Genomic DNA, 17,445 nt, shown 5'->3' with positions numbered 1-17,445 from the left:
TTAAAATTAGAGATCAGATACCCTTTTTTATATTTCATTTTATTTTGTTTATATCCAATGTATTTGTATTTAAGTTCATAAAGTTAATATGAGAAGTAAAAGCATTTGAAATTAAATGTAAGAAAGTGATGGGGTTTACAGTATACCACTGGTGAGAGTGCAGGTACACAATTTATTACAAAACTTGCAGGTCCTCTCCATCATCAAAGTTGCCCACCCCTGGTCTAGTCTAGAGGGTTTTAGTGGTTAAACGTTACCCCTTCTGAAATGTAGCTCATGGCGGGGGTGATGGCCCTCCTCTGTTCCATCTGATAGTGAGTGACGGTAACAGGAGGAGGCTCTGGGACCACCGTCGTTGTCACTTCAGTTTTGTACGTCACGTCAAACTGCTTCATGTATACTTCATACTCCTCTGCAAACACAAACACAAAAGCACCAAAAACAGCTTTGATAAGTATGCATAAAAACAGACATGCACAGTGACTGAATACAGTATTACATCTTCATTCTGATAAGTGAATACAGTTGAAGGAGCACATTTTCAACCTTATTTTCATAATTATAATTGGTGACAGAAATAAGATAAATGGACAGAAATGGTGACATCTTTCATAATTTCTGTCTCATTGTCTCAGAAGAGGGCAGTGGGCAGTTACTGCACCACTGATGATATAATTGGTGGTCATTTCCCTTTATTGATGCAAGAACAAAGGCGTCTATTTCCACAAGCTAACTTTCCGGGAAGAGAAAGGCTGCAGTTTCTATTCAACTGCAAATCCCCGTCGACAATGTCATTGGTGGGCAAGTTTCTGAACAGTCCAGAACCCACCAATGAGACGCAGAGCGAGTAAACAGAAATGATCTTATAATGAGCATTAGCGAGGACCGAATGTAGATAAGGTTGAAAATGGTTGAAGTGCTAAATCCCATGTTTCCTTTGATTAAACTCAAGTGTACCTTCTTCCATCAGAGTGGCAGAGGCTGAGACTTCTCCATGCTGGTTCTTGATGAAGATTGAGTAATCTCCTGCGTCGTCAGCAAAGGTCATGGAGATCTCAAGCCTGCACTCTCCAGTCTCATTCTTGTAGGCAACTTTGTATCTAATGGGCAGATGAGATAATCCATGAAACCGTTGTGTCAACAAAGTGACCAAAATGATTCCATAATAAGTCCAATACCCAATTAAAAGTCTATTGTCACTGCAGGGTGGAAACCTTGTATGTCAAAACTTACTTCACTTACTTTTTGGGAAAGAATGTGTTCCAATGGATTCAATATCGTTATTATTAGTTTCCAGTTCACATCTTTTATTGGTTTAATGTTTATAAACAAAATATTTAAAATATAGCCAATCTAAAAGCTGGAAGCTATACTTTCAGTACTTTTGCACAAACTAGGTCATCCATTTACCAAAATATATAAAAAGTTGAACTATGAAGATGAAGAACAAGGTTTATGCCAGACAGCAATGGTATTACAAGGATTAACCATTTCCGGCTTTAGTTTAGTTTTTCCTTGGTCTGATCATTCACAAGCCTGACTGTCAACAGTATATTTCTATATATAGGTTTATAGATCATGTCTACAAACATATTAAACCATATTAACTATATTATGAACACTATTTAGCAGTCTACTGCTAGTGGCCGTGTGACTATACTATAGTATAGTGTACCTGTATCCTGTGGTGAGTGGGATCCCACTCTTCTTCCAGATAATGTGTGGTCTGGGGCTTCCTCCGATCTGGCAGTCGAAGTGGACACTCCCTCCCTCCACCAGCTTCTGTGGGGCGGGCTTCTTGATGAAGAAGGGGGCAGCCGCCTCCCCTGCGCTTTCTGTCACTGTCTCTGTCTTTGTCTCAGCAGCAATTCTAAAGGCATATTTCAAATCGACAGTTAAAGCTCATGTGTTTTCATCAGTATACATTTTAATGTATACCTTGGAGTGTTTTGTTGACGTTTTTGTTAATTGCGATCGTAGGTCGCAGTTTACTATCAGAACCGTCACAGCTTGTCTGTATATATCTGTCCGTCCGTCCGGCCACATACCACACTAACCAGAATCCATATATGGCCAAGACAGATGGCCAAGAAAGCCCATATCTGTGTGGCTGGTTCTACAGACAGGGATCTCCATGTATGGGCATAAAAGTGTATGATGTCAGATGTCATAGACATCATAGGACTTTCACATAACAAATAACTGAGTAAGCATGTTTGGGCTCTCACAGCATATCTCCATATACAGTATGTGGATGGGTAACAGGGGTCTCCATATATGGGTAACTGGTCCGATATACATCACTGGCCAGATGGCCAAGACATGGCGCGCCCTCGCCATTTAGGACAAGGTCACTTGTCGCCCTGAGGCGTCTTACTAGCAAGATTACTATATATGATACGTTTACATTTGAAATCTATATACCTTGATCAAATGTTGTTCTAGTGACATCCGCAGTTATGCAGTGAAGTTGGTTAAGTTATGACCTCTTCAACATTGGGTATTGTGTGTTATCATGACTCTCAAACTCACGTTGTCTGCTGTTGCGTCACTACAGCTTCACTGGCATATGAAGCAGTTTGTGTCACCATAGCTTCACTAGTATATGAAGCGGATTCTTCTCTACTTTCAAGTTCTTCTGAAACTAGAAGGAAGCATAGCAGTTGTTAGAAAACATACTGTACCAACCAACAATGGAGTTAGGGCTAATCTACATACTATTGAAGCATTTAATAAAAAAAATAACTTGAATTTTACGTTTTTACAAAAACATTACTCTAAACACCTTTAATTAGAAACGAAAAGATGGAATTACATGTCTTTAATTTGAAGTTGAATGAAACACATTTTCCTTTTTAGCTTATTTAAATCAGTTGGTCAGATGAACTCATATCCAGCTATGTTCCAGTTACCTTTGACCAGCAGGAAGCAGGAGGTGCTGATGGTTCCAGCCTCGCTGGTGGCTGTACAGGTGAAGCGTCCGCTGTCCTCAGCGAACGCCTCGCGGATCACCAGACGGGCGTAGCTGCTCTCGTAGGTGATCTGGAAGTCAATGGAGCTTTCGATCTTGTAGTCCTCTCTGAACCACATGATGACGGGGGTGGGGTGGCCCGAGATCTGACACTCCAGGGTCACCGTCTCTCCCTCCGTGACGTTTGTGTTCGTCAAGCCCTGGAGGACAGAGATAGATGTTACACATGTGAGAAAGGACAGGGTGACCAATTTCTTATGCATTCGGCCAACAAAACCAGATTTGATATTATGTATTTATCGCTGACAATTCAATCTACCCTATAAACTCATGTGTTCATTTATTGTATCGTTTTATTGTAGTTTATTGAGGTTCGAGACCTCGTTTACAAGTGAGACCTGGCCAAAACAAGGCCAGAGCAGTACCAAAACAACGAAACAAAACTGAAATGGAGAGGACCTGAAACTCTGAGATTGTACACATGAGAGTACATTTCTAGGCCTATTACTATAAATCCAAATGTATAAACATTGCGGAGGAGACACTCACAGCAAGAAGTGTAGGGGGAACAACGGGCTCTTGGGCTGGTGCAGGAACGGCGGCAGCCTCCTGTAGAAACACGAGCAAAGGGTCACACACACATATCTCAACGCGACACAAAAAGCTGTGTAACAGCTCTCCTTCTCCCGTGAGGGTGAAGACGTGGAAACCACGGAACACAGTGTAACACCTCGGCTTCTCCGGTGAGGATGAAGATGTGGAAGCCAGTTAGAAACAGATAGAACCCTGCTCAGGAGGAGAGGACGACAGCCATGATGGGAGGAGAGCCATGAGGTGAATGAAGAAAACCACAGAGACAAGGATGGAGGAGGGCATAAAGGAGTCAGGCGGGGTCCGTAGAGGACAGGTGAGCTCAGATTTTACGAGGCGCTTGATTGGGTGTGGCGTTACGGTGAAGGGGTGCTTTTGACCAATGGGCACGCAGGTGGGAAGTCCACGCCAGTGTTAAACAGGAAGTGAAGAGGGAAGCACGCAGACGGGCCCAAGGGTTTACAGTCGTACCAGTCCAGTCAGCTATTTTCAATGACTAGTAAAATACAGTTGCTTAGTTAAAGTTCTTTAACTTATTTTGATGCTATATTAACTTATTTGTTCCCCTTGGAACACCCTTTAGGACCCCTGGAGGGACCCACTTTGAGAACCATTGGAATAAATTCATGCTACTGAAAAAAGTACGATAGCACCAGAAATTTACCAAAACATTTTTTACAGATTCTGCTTCTAAATATTTCTGTTGTGCTTTCTATAGCGTAGTAAGTCGTGGCACTGTAGACCCCTGGGACCACCAGACTTGGGGACAAGTACAAACCTGAGGCTCCCAGTCCTCAAACTCATCCTCGCTCAATGTCCCCTTTCTCTGTGACTGAGCCTGGTAAAGAGACTGATATCTGGGGTCTTTGAACGGAGGAGGGGTGGCCACCGATGTCACCCGTGTCTCCACAACAACTTTACGTGAAGGACTGGGAGACTTGACGGGCTTGATGATTTTCCTAGCAGAAGAGGGCGAGGAGAGCTCTTTCTGCAGGCTGGCAATAGCAACGCCTGCCCTGGAAACCTGACCAAGCCAAGGAGAACCAAGAAACATGTCACCGTCACATAACAAAAACAAGCCAGGGAGTGTCAAACATATGCTTGGCTTTGTTGGAACAAGAGTTTTAGTGATGGAAAAATACACAGTGAATGAATCTGATGAAGAGTGGGGGTTAGTTTAAGGTTGGAATTTTGAAACGTATTGAAGCATATCTTCAGATAAAACAAATAAACGAACAAAAACGAAATTCCAGGGATAGGAGACGTTGTTATGATGGATGTGAAGTGTGAACACACCACAAACCCAACAGTGAAGAGTGGATGTTAAAAGATGAATGGGATGTTTTCCTGCCTAACCTCTCTGCTTACCTCAATGCTAGCTTCAGGCTTAGGGACAGTAACTTTAGAAACAGTGAAATGTGGAACTGGGGACGGTGCCAGACCAGTGTCCACATGCGTGACTCTTTCTGTAGTTCTTTGTATCTAGAGTGACCAACAAAGTTCATGTTGAGTGGTTACAGATTTTTTACTATATATGAAAAATAGTAGGGATGCACGATTAATCAGTCATCATATCTGTATCGGCCTTAAAAAGCAATATCGGTATCAAACCAATAACCAGATAACCAGTATTTGGTTATAATTTAAAATACTACATTTAAGTTTTTTTTAGAAGTCTGCACCAGAATTACAGTTGCTATATAACAGGTACAAGATAAACCCTATCTGGGAACTTGTATTACAATATCAGTATCAGTATCGGTATCAGTGTTTAGACCTGTATAGTAGGTGTTATGCAACGTGCGTGGGACGTCTCTAGATAAGCGACCCCCCAAACATTGAATCACCAATGCACCACAGAACGGTATCTGTCGATTTGACCAAGTATTTAATTGCTAATCTGGTATCAGCCAAAATGTCAATACCGTGCATCCCTACAAAATAGTAAATCCAGTGTACAGTAAATTAGAAATAGCTTAGTATATTTAGAAATACTTAAATCTTCCTGAAGATAAAAAAAGAGACCTGGATGGTGTGTTGGTCTAGGGTCGGAGTGACCACGGGGGATTCAATGGCCACTGTTTCCACTGTAACCACGGGTGTTTCAACAGACAATGTTTCCATTGTGGCATGTTTCTCAGCCGTCTCGAGCGTGACTGACTGCTCCTGCTGTCTTAAGTCGGTCTCTACAAGCGAGACGTGCTTCTCTGCGGTAACGTGTTTCTCCGCAGCCTGCAGTGTGAGCGACTGCTGCTGCTGCTGTTGTCTTAAGTCAGATTCTACCACTACAGCCTCCTCTTCGGTACCACGCGCACCGTCCGCGTGCACGGGCGCACGGACTCGTGCCAGGTCTACGGCAGCCACCACCGTGGCCACGGCTTCGGCTTTCTTCCCATCACCCTCACCCTGGAGGACACAGTTAGCAGTTGGGTTTGATGCACAGTCAAGCACATGTAGATCTCCATTGAGATCTCCATCTCTACCATCCATGGCAACACTCCCCCCAAACAAGAGAAAACACACTGACTTGTTTGTGTTTGTTTCTGTGACCTGGAAACGACACACTGTCATCATAATCATAATCATCATCATCAACAACATGGATGCAAGTTTAGTTTGGATGCACTGTGCAACATTAAACATTCAATAATGTTTAATAATTAAATGTAATTAATTTCATACTAAATTCACTCATGTCCAATGACTGAATTTTGGACACAAAAACGTGTTTTCTAAAAAAGGATAGTTTCCTAGTTAGTTTCTTAGTCCCACGGTACAAATCTTGTCCAACAGGACTGCTAGTATTGGTATCACTGCACCAATGTTTTGTTTACAATATTCACTGCGTCATCCCATGGATTTATTAATATGCATTATGTTTATTTTTTTCATATGGCAAGGTAAGAGCAGTTCCTTTTCATCCTCCTGTGTATGTGCAAAGTTTTACAAATGACTTTGAAACAAGGTAGATACTGTCTGCAACACATACCACTCCATACCTTCCATTCATTTGCACTTCCTGTTCCAAATAACCTGTGGAATGAGGACATTCATTCATACATAACACCTTCCACTGGAGGGCGCCATCGGTCAGGGAAGGAGAGTGATAATTGCTTCATCCATAAGCCTCAAAACTCACCTGAAAACATGTTTCACTGGACTATAACAATGAGATTTTAATATTAGGATTATTTTGATTTCCAAATGATCACTTATTACCTGCCAAATGAAATGTCATTTTAACAAATATACATACAGTACATACTGTAGTGAAGTAACTTTGTCAAGACATTCCCATTTTTATCATACCTAATGTCGCATGTCGACAACAGCCGACCCACAGGCCGCACAAGTGCACAACTCTTTCCATTTCTCACCTCTGTAACAGCCATCATGTGCTGCTCCTGCTGCTGCATAGCGTAGGATCCCTCCCAGTGCTGCTCTCTGGTCACCTGGGTGGACGTAGCACTGCTCATGCTGGCACTGGTCATACTGCTGTAGCTGGCCTCCGACACAAAGCCTCCCTGCTTCCATGGGGGCAGCACCTCCGGAGAGGACGACGTCTACAGGAGGAGGAGGAGGAGGAAGAAGATAAGGAGGACACAATGACAGGTATTAATAGGCCTACTTTTAGGCCTGAACGCAAATCTGTGTCACTTTAGATTTCAACCACTTTAACCATTATTTTACGCATTAACTATTACAAAAATAGCAGATATACAAGCTCACAGCGCGGCACTGCAAGCTTGTAGATCTTCTATTTGTTGTGCAAGTCTTTGAATATTTTTGACACGATTCTATAAATGTCTTCTAAATCCTTCTTCTAAATCAGTGGTTCTTAAACGTTTTCATGTCAAGGACCCCCAAAACTTACATGCATTTGGCCACCCCCATCTCAAAATATGTTGTTCCAGGGACCACCCAGAAGCAAATATTTGAGTTACGAATGTTCGCTTTTAAAAAGATATTTAACAAATTTCATGACTGAAAATTTCTATTGTTTTTCTATCGCCCAGCTAGCCCAGAGATACAACTACTACAACTACCTACTTATAGTATGCCGTTGCTGTCGGGCAGAAAACTCTTATCTCCATGTCTTTATTATTATTATTTTTCTTTCTTGTAGTTAACAGCCTACTTGAACATACGTACTACGGCGACACAAAAAAGCATCAATCAATCCTATCTGCCTTAAAATTGCTATGTCAAACTAATCGAATACCAGTTTTATTTGTATTTATTTGTATTTGAATTTGAATTTGTTTGCAAGGGGAAACCTCCTATCTCCACATTTTAAATGAACACCTTGTACTTGATCATAATTTACAGCGACACACAAAAGCCTCAAAAGTAGCAGATCGGCAAGCTCGAAACGCTGCTAAAACTACATTTTAATTTGGATCCTGAAAAGTAACAGTTTTGGACATACACCTGACCGAGACAATATACTATGCCAATTGGGAACACATGCCACTCATGTTATGCAATACCCCATTGTACCCGTTGGAACCGTTGTCAGAGTACTACTAAGAACCACTGGATTTGACTATGCAATGAATCATTTATCAGATACAGTATATCGGCCAAAGATATCAATATCGTGCATCCCTACAGAACAGGCTAGTCTGTGCGTAATCCCATAAAGCCATAATAGTGAAAATGTGTCTCACCTGTTTTTTGGACATGGTAGGACCCTTTACGTGTCTGACAGGTGATGGGGACTGCTGGCGTCCCACGGTCACCTTGGGTAGCAGTGAAGGGGGGGATCTGGACGTGGGTTTGGGTGGAACTCGAGGGGGGGTCTTGTGTGCCATTTGTTGCATCATGGCGCCTCCTTCCATATGCATCTCCATCATGGAGCTCGAGGAAGACTGGTAGCTACTCATCTCTACTCTCTGCATGAGAGAGGCACAACATGGAATAGCAGAGGTCTTAGCCTATGGTAGAGGTGTAACAGTGTAAAGCAGGGTCTGGGGACCCCCCGGGGTCCTTGAGTGCTATAATAACTAAATTAGTTATTAGCATAAAGATCACTTTAACCGCTTTGACCCCACATACACATGTAGACTCGCAGGCTGAAAATAGCCCATCTATAAGCTTGAGCCAATCTTATAGATCGGATATTTTCGGTCCCTGCACACTGCCATATGATGAAGCATACATTGAGCATAACACACTAGTAGTAATCAGTAGTAATTTGCTTATGTCTAACATTACAGTAGTAGTAAACCGTAGTGATCAGCTTATGTCTAACATTACAGTAGTAGTAAACCGTAGTGATCAGCTTATGTCTAACATTACAGTAGCAGTAAACAGTAGAGATTAGCATATGGCTAATGAGTGTAGTAGTAAAGTGTAGTAGCTGGCTTCTGAAAGGTGAACCGTAACCCAGTATCTGTAGAGCATTGGTTTTCAAAGTGGGTGACGGGGCACCCTGGGGTGCCGTGACGGCAGTCCAGGGGTGCCGCGAGATAATTTGATAATATTTGGAATTTATTTGGACACAAATATTTGTATCATTTTAAACTTGAAGTACAAAGTTCTAACCAAAATGGCTATTATCTCAACGTTTTCCTACATTTCCAACATAATCACTAAAATATCGTCACTGTCGGGCAGAAACCTTGTATTTCCAAGTTTCAAATGTGTACGTCTTTTGGTAAAACAAAGCCCTGCTTCATCATACAAGACTGTCGCACAAAACTAGTGAAAACATCTGATCTACAAGCACACAACGCCTCGCGATGCGCGGCGTTGTGTGCTTGTAGATCTGCTGTTTTCACTTCCTCTGCTGTAGAGAAAATGCGATCTGTTCCACTGCTCTGTGATTGCAGGTCACAGAGCTCCAGTCTAGAGCAGGAGTGCACACATTCTTACAGCAATGACGCAGAAATATTGATCTATCATCTATCTATGCAACCCAACCTAAAGTAGTGATTATTCACAATAATTAATTGATAATGAATTGTTTGACTGCTGACAGCAGCCATATTCAGATGAATGTTTGTATTTATTTAGTAACATGTAAGGTACCAATAAACAATATATAATTATCAGAAAAGTCTGTGCAGTATGTTTAAAAGTGATCTTTGTGTACCAATCGTATGTGACTCTTTAAAAATAATAACATCATACCCTCTCCACTCTGCTCTGTCCTGTAGACATCTGGGATGTGGCCACAACTGTCTTGGTTTTCTTAATAGGTACAGCTTCTTCTCCTGAGAAAAAAATACATTTACATTAATTTACACTATTTTAAAGATACAAATCAGGAATTATTGAACCATTTTTAAATCTGTATGGTATAGTAAGTTAATACAATATAACTAGCACATCTGTATTGCAGAGTATGTTAATACAATACAAGTAGTAGTCTTACTCTTCTATCGAAACATTTACACCCTGGTGTCGGATATGTCACCTACTCGTTGACAATGTTAATAAAGTTATATGAAGCAGATAGCGCACCAGTCTAGATCCCCCGCCATCTTCAGACAATTACCTCCATTGGGAGATGGACACAGTTGAATTCTTTTTAAACATTATGGGCACACATACTGTACAATGCCCTGTACCAGTGCAACCATAGTCTTCTACCATTGGCTACTGAGCAGTTTCAATCGGCTCTGTGCATGGCTGTAGTCTGAGAAGGTGGCATACCTGTTTACGGTTCCAGTTCAGATTTCCATTACATAATTTGGCTCAGTAGCAGATGGGAACTGCTGCTGAGCCAATCAAATGAAGCTATGGGAAACTGAACTGGAAGTATGGCACCTTCTAGAAACCTGGGACTATAGTTATCCACAGAGCCCACTTGTCTAGCCTAGTCAGTTCAGGGATTCCACCAAGCAGCATTATAATTCACAAAACAGGCTTCCTGCTTCCTAAAACCATACATCTTTAGTCAAAACAGCACACACACACTTACCCTGTACCAGTAGTTCACATGTGGAGGTGCACCTTCCACTGCTGTTGGTAGCATTTACGGAGTAGGTTCCAGAATCCTCTGGGAAAGCCTCTGCGATCAACAAACTGTAATGCTCTCCTTCCTGAACGATGCTGAAATCCGGGGAGCTCTGGATCTCTGCTCCCTCTCTGTAGAACTTCACAACGGGTGTAGGGATTCCTGTGACTCCGACATCCAGTCTCACTTGGCTTCCTTGTCTGACGGTCAAACTCTGAAGTCTCTGTGTAAAGTTGGGTGGCGCGGTCTCAGCTGAGGATGAAACGCAAGGTTTAGGATTTATAGACTTCGAGAGAAAACATCTTTGAAGCAACCGTAATATTGTTGCCGTATTGTTCTAGCTTTTTGTGTTTTTTCTTCTACTTTCTGTGTGTGTGTGTGTGTGTGTGTGTGTGTGTGTGTGTGTGTGTGTGTGTGTGTGTGTGTGATCCCTTGTCGGTGATCAATCTCATAGTGGGAAAACCACAACGATATTATGACAGCCGATTTCAAGAAAGACACTTGTGTAGTGTGAAATACTCCAACGATCCAATAATCGCCAACCACTTAAATATCGTACATTGTGTCTTAAAGGAAATCAGCATCAAAAGTTGGATTCCCTGTGACATATTAGCGTCATGCCAGCCCAGGGGGTCAACCTGTACATCAAGCCACCTAGCACTACAGATACAGGAGACAGGCTCCTGACCTAGGGCCAGGTTGAAGCCAGCTGCTCACCTGTAACTAGGAGTTCAGCGGTACTAGTAGCTTGTCCAGCTCCATTGGTGGCTCTAACAGAATATCTTCCACTGTGTGCGGCAGCCACAGCGGGGATCATCAGAACAGCGCGGCCTTCGCTGAACGAGATCTGAACGCCGGGCAAAGCAGCAGCGGAAAGAACCTGGCCATCACGGAACCAGCTCACCTCAGGAACTGGAGAACCTTGTGGGACAGAACCAACCGTGTTGTAGTTAGAAGTGAATCCCCATTGACCGCTAGAGCAAAGTGTTGCGCTGTGAGTAGTATATCTGCTATTTTCAATACAGTTTGAGAGATTTGGATTAAAAAATATATATATATTTTAACACCACAAATCTTGTATGGGAGACCCTTGCATAAAATACTTTCAGGTGCAGGTCAGAGGCCAAATACATACTGTATCAATTTGTCCTGGTCCTTGATGTGAAAATGTTTGAGAACCACTGATCTATAATAAAGATTGGTGCATGCAAGGAGATGCGTTTGTTTAATTTTCATTATGAGCTTCTCGGTGCCTTTACAGCTAGAGATTGCTGTTTCCAAACATACTACATAACAGTGCAATACTTTATCTAATTCCAGTTCATAGTATTTCACCCAATAGCCAATACTGTGTTTAAAACTAAACACAGCATTACATCCCTGAGTAGGTTTGAGGTGATAAAAAATGTTTTTCTTACCACTAACTTGAGCCTCAAACGTTGCGGCACTACCCTCAAGTGCCACAACGCTTTGCAGCGGCTGTGTAAACGTTGGCGCCTGTGTTGACATGTTGGTCGGCACCCTGGACAGGAAAAACAGAACGTCAGCAATTAAGTAAGCAAATGTTCAGGAAAACAGACACACTCACACACGGTCAATTTACAAGTTAGGCATTTAGCAGATGGTCTTTTCTAGAGGGACTTAAAAAGAGCAAGATCAGAGTCAAGACTAATCTGCAGTATATTCTTTTAATACTGTGCAGGGGCCGCACAATACAGCGTAAATGTTCCTTCATCGCAATATCAACATGCGCGATACATACAAAGACGGCTTGAACTGCAATAAATGTCATATTAACGTATTCACTCTGCATATCAAAATATTTGGGCAATCAATCACTCAGAGCCATGGTAATTATTCAAACTGTTATCAGGTTTTTATTCAATTCAACAATACGGTTAGGCTATAAAGGATTTTGTTTAGATTAGAAGCAACTCTTTTAAGGGGGGCAGTGAGAAACTGTATTGCTAAGTTTGTTGGTATATTCATTGTCAACAGCAGATGTAGCCATGTTTTCAGTAAAACCGTGTTGCTAGAATGGAAATATATAATTTATTTCTTCTTCTTTTTTTTCAGTGTGCATACAGTAGGCTTTTCATTGCCTGGGTTCTATGTTAGCAGCAAACCTAAGGCAGAAATACGTTAAAACTGTATATACTTCAATATTTGTTTACTTATAGCACATCATAATCGTCAACGCAATGTTCATCGCATATCGCATGCTGTCCTAACACCGTGCAGTCCTAATAAGTGCCTAGGACAGTTTAGTAAGGTCAGTTAGTAGCCGCTCTCACCGCTGTTCTAGCATCTACATTTCTTTTACCAGTCCCCATGTGTGTCAATATAGGTGGATATTTGGATTGCCTGGCAACACAACATTAACATCAGGTGATCTATATAAAGTACATTAGTGCCTATATAATATCGTCTGTCGGGTGGAAAACTCATCCAAAACAGTTACTTTTCAGGATTAAAATTCAAAAATAGCAAAGGTAGCACATCCACAAGCTCAAAATGCATCACCTTGTGCAGCGTCAAGTAGGGCATTAATTAACAACAAAAAACGCAAAAAGTGAAAATATGGAGATTTCTGACCGACAGTAACGATATGTAAAGGCTTAAATCAGGTGATGTACCGTCAACCTACAGTATAAGGTGGTCTACATAATGTGAAGTCCTACATCAGGTGGTGTACACACATAAGGGCCTACATCAGATGATGTACATCCATTAGATCCTACAACAAGTGATCTACACACATCAGACCCAACATCAAGTAATCTACATACTGTACAGTACATACAGTACATCAGAGCCTATATCAAAGGATCTACATCCATTAGATCCTAAACAACCGTAAGTGATCTGCCTACATAATATGATCCAACATCAGGTGGTCTACATAAATAATATGATCCAACATCAGGTGGTCTACATAAATACTATGATCCAACATCAGGTGGTCTACATAAATACTATGATCCAACATCAGGTGGTCTACATAAATACTATGATCCAACATCAGGTGGTCTACATAATAAATACTATGATCCAACATCAGGTGGTCTACATAAATAATATGATCCAACATCAGGTGGTCTACATAAATAATATGATCCAACATCAGGTGGTCTACATAAATAATATGATCCAACATCAGGTGGTCTACATAAATAATATGATCCAACATCAGGTGGTCTACATAAATACTATGATCCAACATCAGGTGGTCTACATAAATAATATGATCCAACATCAGGTGGTCTACATAAATACTATGATCCAACATCAGGTGGTCTACATAAATAATATGATCCAACATCAGGTGGTCTACATAAATACTATGATCCAACATCAGGTGGTCTACATAAAAAAAACATGATCCAACATCAGGTGGTCTACATAAAAAACATGATCCAACATCAGGTGGTCTACATAAATAATATGATCCAACATCAGGTGGTCTACATAAATAATATGATCAAAGAACAATACCAGGTAATCATCAAACCTAACATTTGCCTAAACAACTAAGTAGCTATCTAAACTAGAAAGGGGTGCAGGTCTTTGCCATGCTGGGTGGCCTACCCTGGGATGTGTCAGTCCCGAACATCATTTGTGAAGCCAGTTACAGGCAAACCATAAGGAAACAATGTGACAATGACTGTTTGACAGTCATGAGACGGACACACACATACAGGGGCGGAAACTGTTCTCCTCCCAGCCGGCCCGGCATTTGAGGTCAAGCAGAAATCAATCTAAATAGCAAACACCTTTGTGATCAAGTAACCAATGTACATAGTATAACTAGCCTATCGTCTCTGTCGGGTAGAAAACTCATAGCTGTTACTTTTCAGGATTCAAATTCAAAAACAACAAAAGTAGCAGATCTACAAGCTCTGTTTCAAGCTTGTGGATGTTACGTTTGTGTGACACTGTATTATAGTAGGGCAAGTAGGGCATTAATTTACGGTAAAATATGGAGGTTTCTGCCCGACAGCAACGATATATAAAAAATCAAACCAGGTTTGAGTGAGCGGTGGTGTGTGTGTGTAGGTGGCCGTGTGTGTGTAGCAGTTCATTTCAGGGCCGCGCATGTGTGTGTGTGTGTGTGTGTGTTTGTGGGTGACTCAGCAGTGCCACTTGGTCCCCAGCCATATTGCAGCTCATGCTACGGACAGACATAGTAACATACAGACAAAGTCACTCTTAGGAGACGGTGTGACCACCGCTCAAAAAGGTGACATCAGGTAGTCTGCATTCTGTACATAAGTGCCTACATCTGGGTTAGGGTTAGCTCACCACAGCTCAACCCATATGATCAACAGACACAAACTACTTCCATCCATTAAGTGGACTCACTAATCCATCCATCCACACTCGCAGACACGCTCACGCACGCACGCACGCACGGGCGCGCGCACACACACACACACACACACACACACACACACACACACACACACACACACACACACACACACACACACACACACACACACACACACACACACACACACACACACACACACACACATAATGAGATTTGTTTATGATCTTCTCAAAAGTTTAAAACAATTTCTTATCATTGCAGATCTTTCTGCCTGGACCGAAACAGGCTATTAAATATAAAATTTTAATAACACAATATGAAGCGAATAGAAGCTCATCTATACTGGCGTTACATTGTGTAAACTGGAATTGGACTAGATCGCAATGATTTGTGGGTCTGACCTACATCCTCAATGGAGTGAAACCCAATATCAGCTAATAACACTGATACTATATCTGTCTCATCCCAATTCCTTCGTGCCTGTTTTTCATTGATGTTCAATTTGTTCATTCGTTTTTCGTGCTCCCTTTTTCATGGCGATGGCGGTGCATGTAGCTCCACTGGGCGTCCGCTGGCCCTTTGTTGTATGTGAATACAGTGACAATAAACATCTTTATCTTTAAATAAAGGTTTGGATGGGGGACACTACATCTCACAGTGGTTACGTCGCAGAACACATGGGCTCTAGTGCCTGACAGTGAGTCCCTGGTTCAATTTGCTGCCAGTTGGAAAGTTTTCTGCATATCACTCCCTACTCTTTCTCCATGTTTCCTGTTTCTCTCCACTGTGATTATCAAATAAAGGGCCAAAATATTAAAATTAAGGGTTTGATTTAGGCCGAGTCGCCATCTTAATGGGCAGCAAAGCTCAGCAGAGCTCCATTTTAAGCCATACCTGCCAGCAACCTGCCAGACAAATTACAATTTGGCCGTTTATAGCAGAAGCTCTAGCTCTTATCCAGACAGACCACCACAAGCCTCTTCTACAGCAATGGTTCTCAAACTTTTTTATGTCAAGGACTCTCTAAATTGATAGGCCTATGTATTTGGCCACAAACCTCATTTAGCTGGGGAGGAGCCTAGAAACCAACCCCAAGGATCCCATGGTGGGGGGATCCCAGACCCCCAGAACCATTATAGCAGAGCAAAGCATGTCTGTTTGATGCAAAGCGTTTTATTTATAGCCGTTATGGTGTTGGTAATCACAGCCTAACCCTGCAGCACCTGGCCCCTGCATGACTGTTTTCTCTGTCACTTGAGATATGGACGGCTCCAAGGGGTCTGCTCATTAAAACCAGCTACACCAAACTCTCTACAGAGTTATATGCACTAACAGTAGGCTGGGACCCATCTTTGGGTCGCGGACCAATTTTTGTGGGTCGCGAGTAAAAATCTCCTTTTTTCCGTTTCCTACATTTAAAAAAATTATAATAGTAAAAAAAATATATATATATATATATATATATATATATCAAAAAAGTTTAAACAAAAAGAAACATTTTCCCAAAGGGTTTCATAAATAGAATCTAAAAATCTAATAATTTACATAAATACATTTAAAACCCCTTTAAGAAGCAGTGAAAATAGCAGATCTACAACCTTGCAGCGTGCCACGAAGCGACACGTTGTGAGCTTGTAGATCTGCTATTTTTGCCAGTTTGGGTCCTGGGAAAACGTTTATCTTTGGGTCTTGAGCGAAAAGTTAGGGAACCACAGCACTAAAGCCTCAGTTATACTTTTGTTGGGTGCTGGTGTCGTGCTCAGTAAACAGCAGATCTACAAGCTCACGACGTGTCAGGAATGTGGCGCGGTGGGAGCTTCTATATCTGCTATTTACGGCATGCAACACCAGCCTGCACCAGAGTGCAACTAAAGCATGAATCAATCAACATGGACCACAAGGCAAACACCATAAACAGCCTCTGACACACAGGAGAGGCTTTGAGAGTGAATCACCGCTTCTATTTCTAATCAAATCTACTTGTTAACAGAATGAAAACCTACAGACTGAGAGACTATGTGTGGCCTACATCTTACGGACGTGTATGGGATTTAAAGTTCATTTTCTTTGTCATATCTTACAGAGAGATCACTATTTTTCTCTATTTAAGAGCATCTCTATTTTGGCATATTTAAAAAAAGAAAAGAAAAAGGAAATATAGCCGATCTATCTACATTCTCACATGTCGCATGAGCTTGCAGATGGGCTCTTTATGTTGTACAAGGATGTATAGTTGTTTAATTCCTGATTGGTCTGGTAAAAGTTGACAGGCTTTTGAGTGTTAACACTACTAGGCCAACAGCGCTGTGAAGCCCACCTCCCCACCCCTCCCCCAGTGACAGAGACATGAGGACATGCGGCAGATGGACTGACAGACAGCAGCCCGCAGTGGGACTGTCCCCATGTCTCACGCTGTGTCCCTGTCCCATTAGGGACAACACACACTACAGCTGTTCCAATAATAAATCACTTTAAAACCACGTTTAATCCTCCACCTGTTAACATTAATTAAATGTCAACAAGAAATGTCACTTACTATGTCATAAACTCATCCCCAGCTCTCTCTTTCCAGTTTAGATTAAACAG

At 41.8% G+C, this 17,445-nt stretch overlaps 1 protein-coding gene across 1 annotated transcript in view; it reads right to left on the bottom strand.

Annotated features, from left to right (window-relative positions):
* Positions 1 to 12,035, bottom strand: part of LOC308307447 (titin-like) — a gene marked incomplete at both ends in the record, with an annotated part of 241,805 nt that extends 229,770 nt beyond the window's left edge. Inside the window, 15 exons of the mRNA XM_080752712.1 lie at positions 258 to 412; positions 958 to 1,100; positions 1,676 to 1,901; positions 2,600 to 2,644; positions 2,913 to 3,171; positions 3,521 to 3,580; positions 4,341 to 4,586; positions 4,931 to 5,044; positions 5,588 to 5,968; positions 6,940 to 7,125; positions 8,233 to 8,457; positions 9,698 to 9,780; positions 10,491 to 10,778; positions 11,244 to 11,447; positions 11,945 to 12,035. Of these exons, the coding sequence (XP_080608838.1) occupies positions 258 to 412; positions 958 to 1,100; positions 1,676 to 1,901; positions 2,600 to 2,644; positions 2,913 to 3,171; positions 3,521 to 3,580; positions 4,341 to 4,586; positions 4,931 to 5,044; positions 5,588 to 5,968; positions 6,940 to 7,125; positions 8,233 to 8,457; positions 9,698 to 9,780; positions 10,491 to 10,778; positions 11,244 to 11,447; positions 11,945 to 12,035 (2,706 nt within the window). The remainder of the gene's footprint in view (positions 1 to 257; positions 413 to 957; positions 1,101 to 1,675; positions 1,902 to 2,599; positions 2,645 to 2,912; positions 3,172 to 3,520; positions 3,581 to 4,340; positions 4,587 to 4,930; positions 5,045 to 5,587; positions 5,969 to 6,939; positions 7,126 to 8,232; positions 8,458 to 9,697; positions 9,781 to 10,490; positions 10,779 to 11,243; positions 11,448 to 11,944) is intronic.
* Between the last annotated feature and the right edge of the window lie 5,410 nt (positions 12,036 to 17,445).

Source organism: Nannobrachium achirus (genome assembly GCF_963921795.1).
Source record: "Nannobrachium achirus genome assembly, chromosome: 22".
NCBI lineage: Eukaryota > Metazoa > Chordata > Actinopteri > Myctophiformes > Myctophidae > Nannobrachium > Nannobrachium achirus.
The sequence above is the reverse complement of the archived record's forward strand: the minus strand, read 5'-3'. Positions and strand labels throughout refer to the sequence as shown.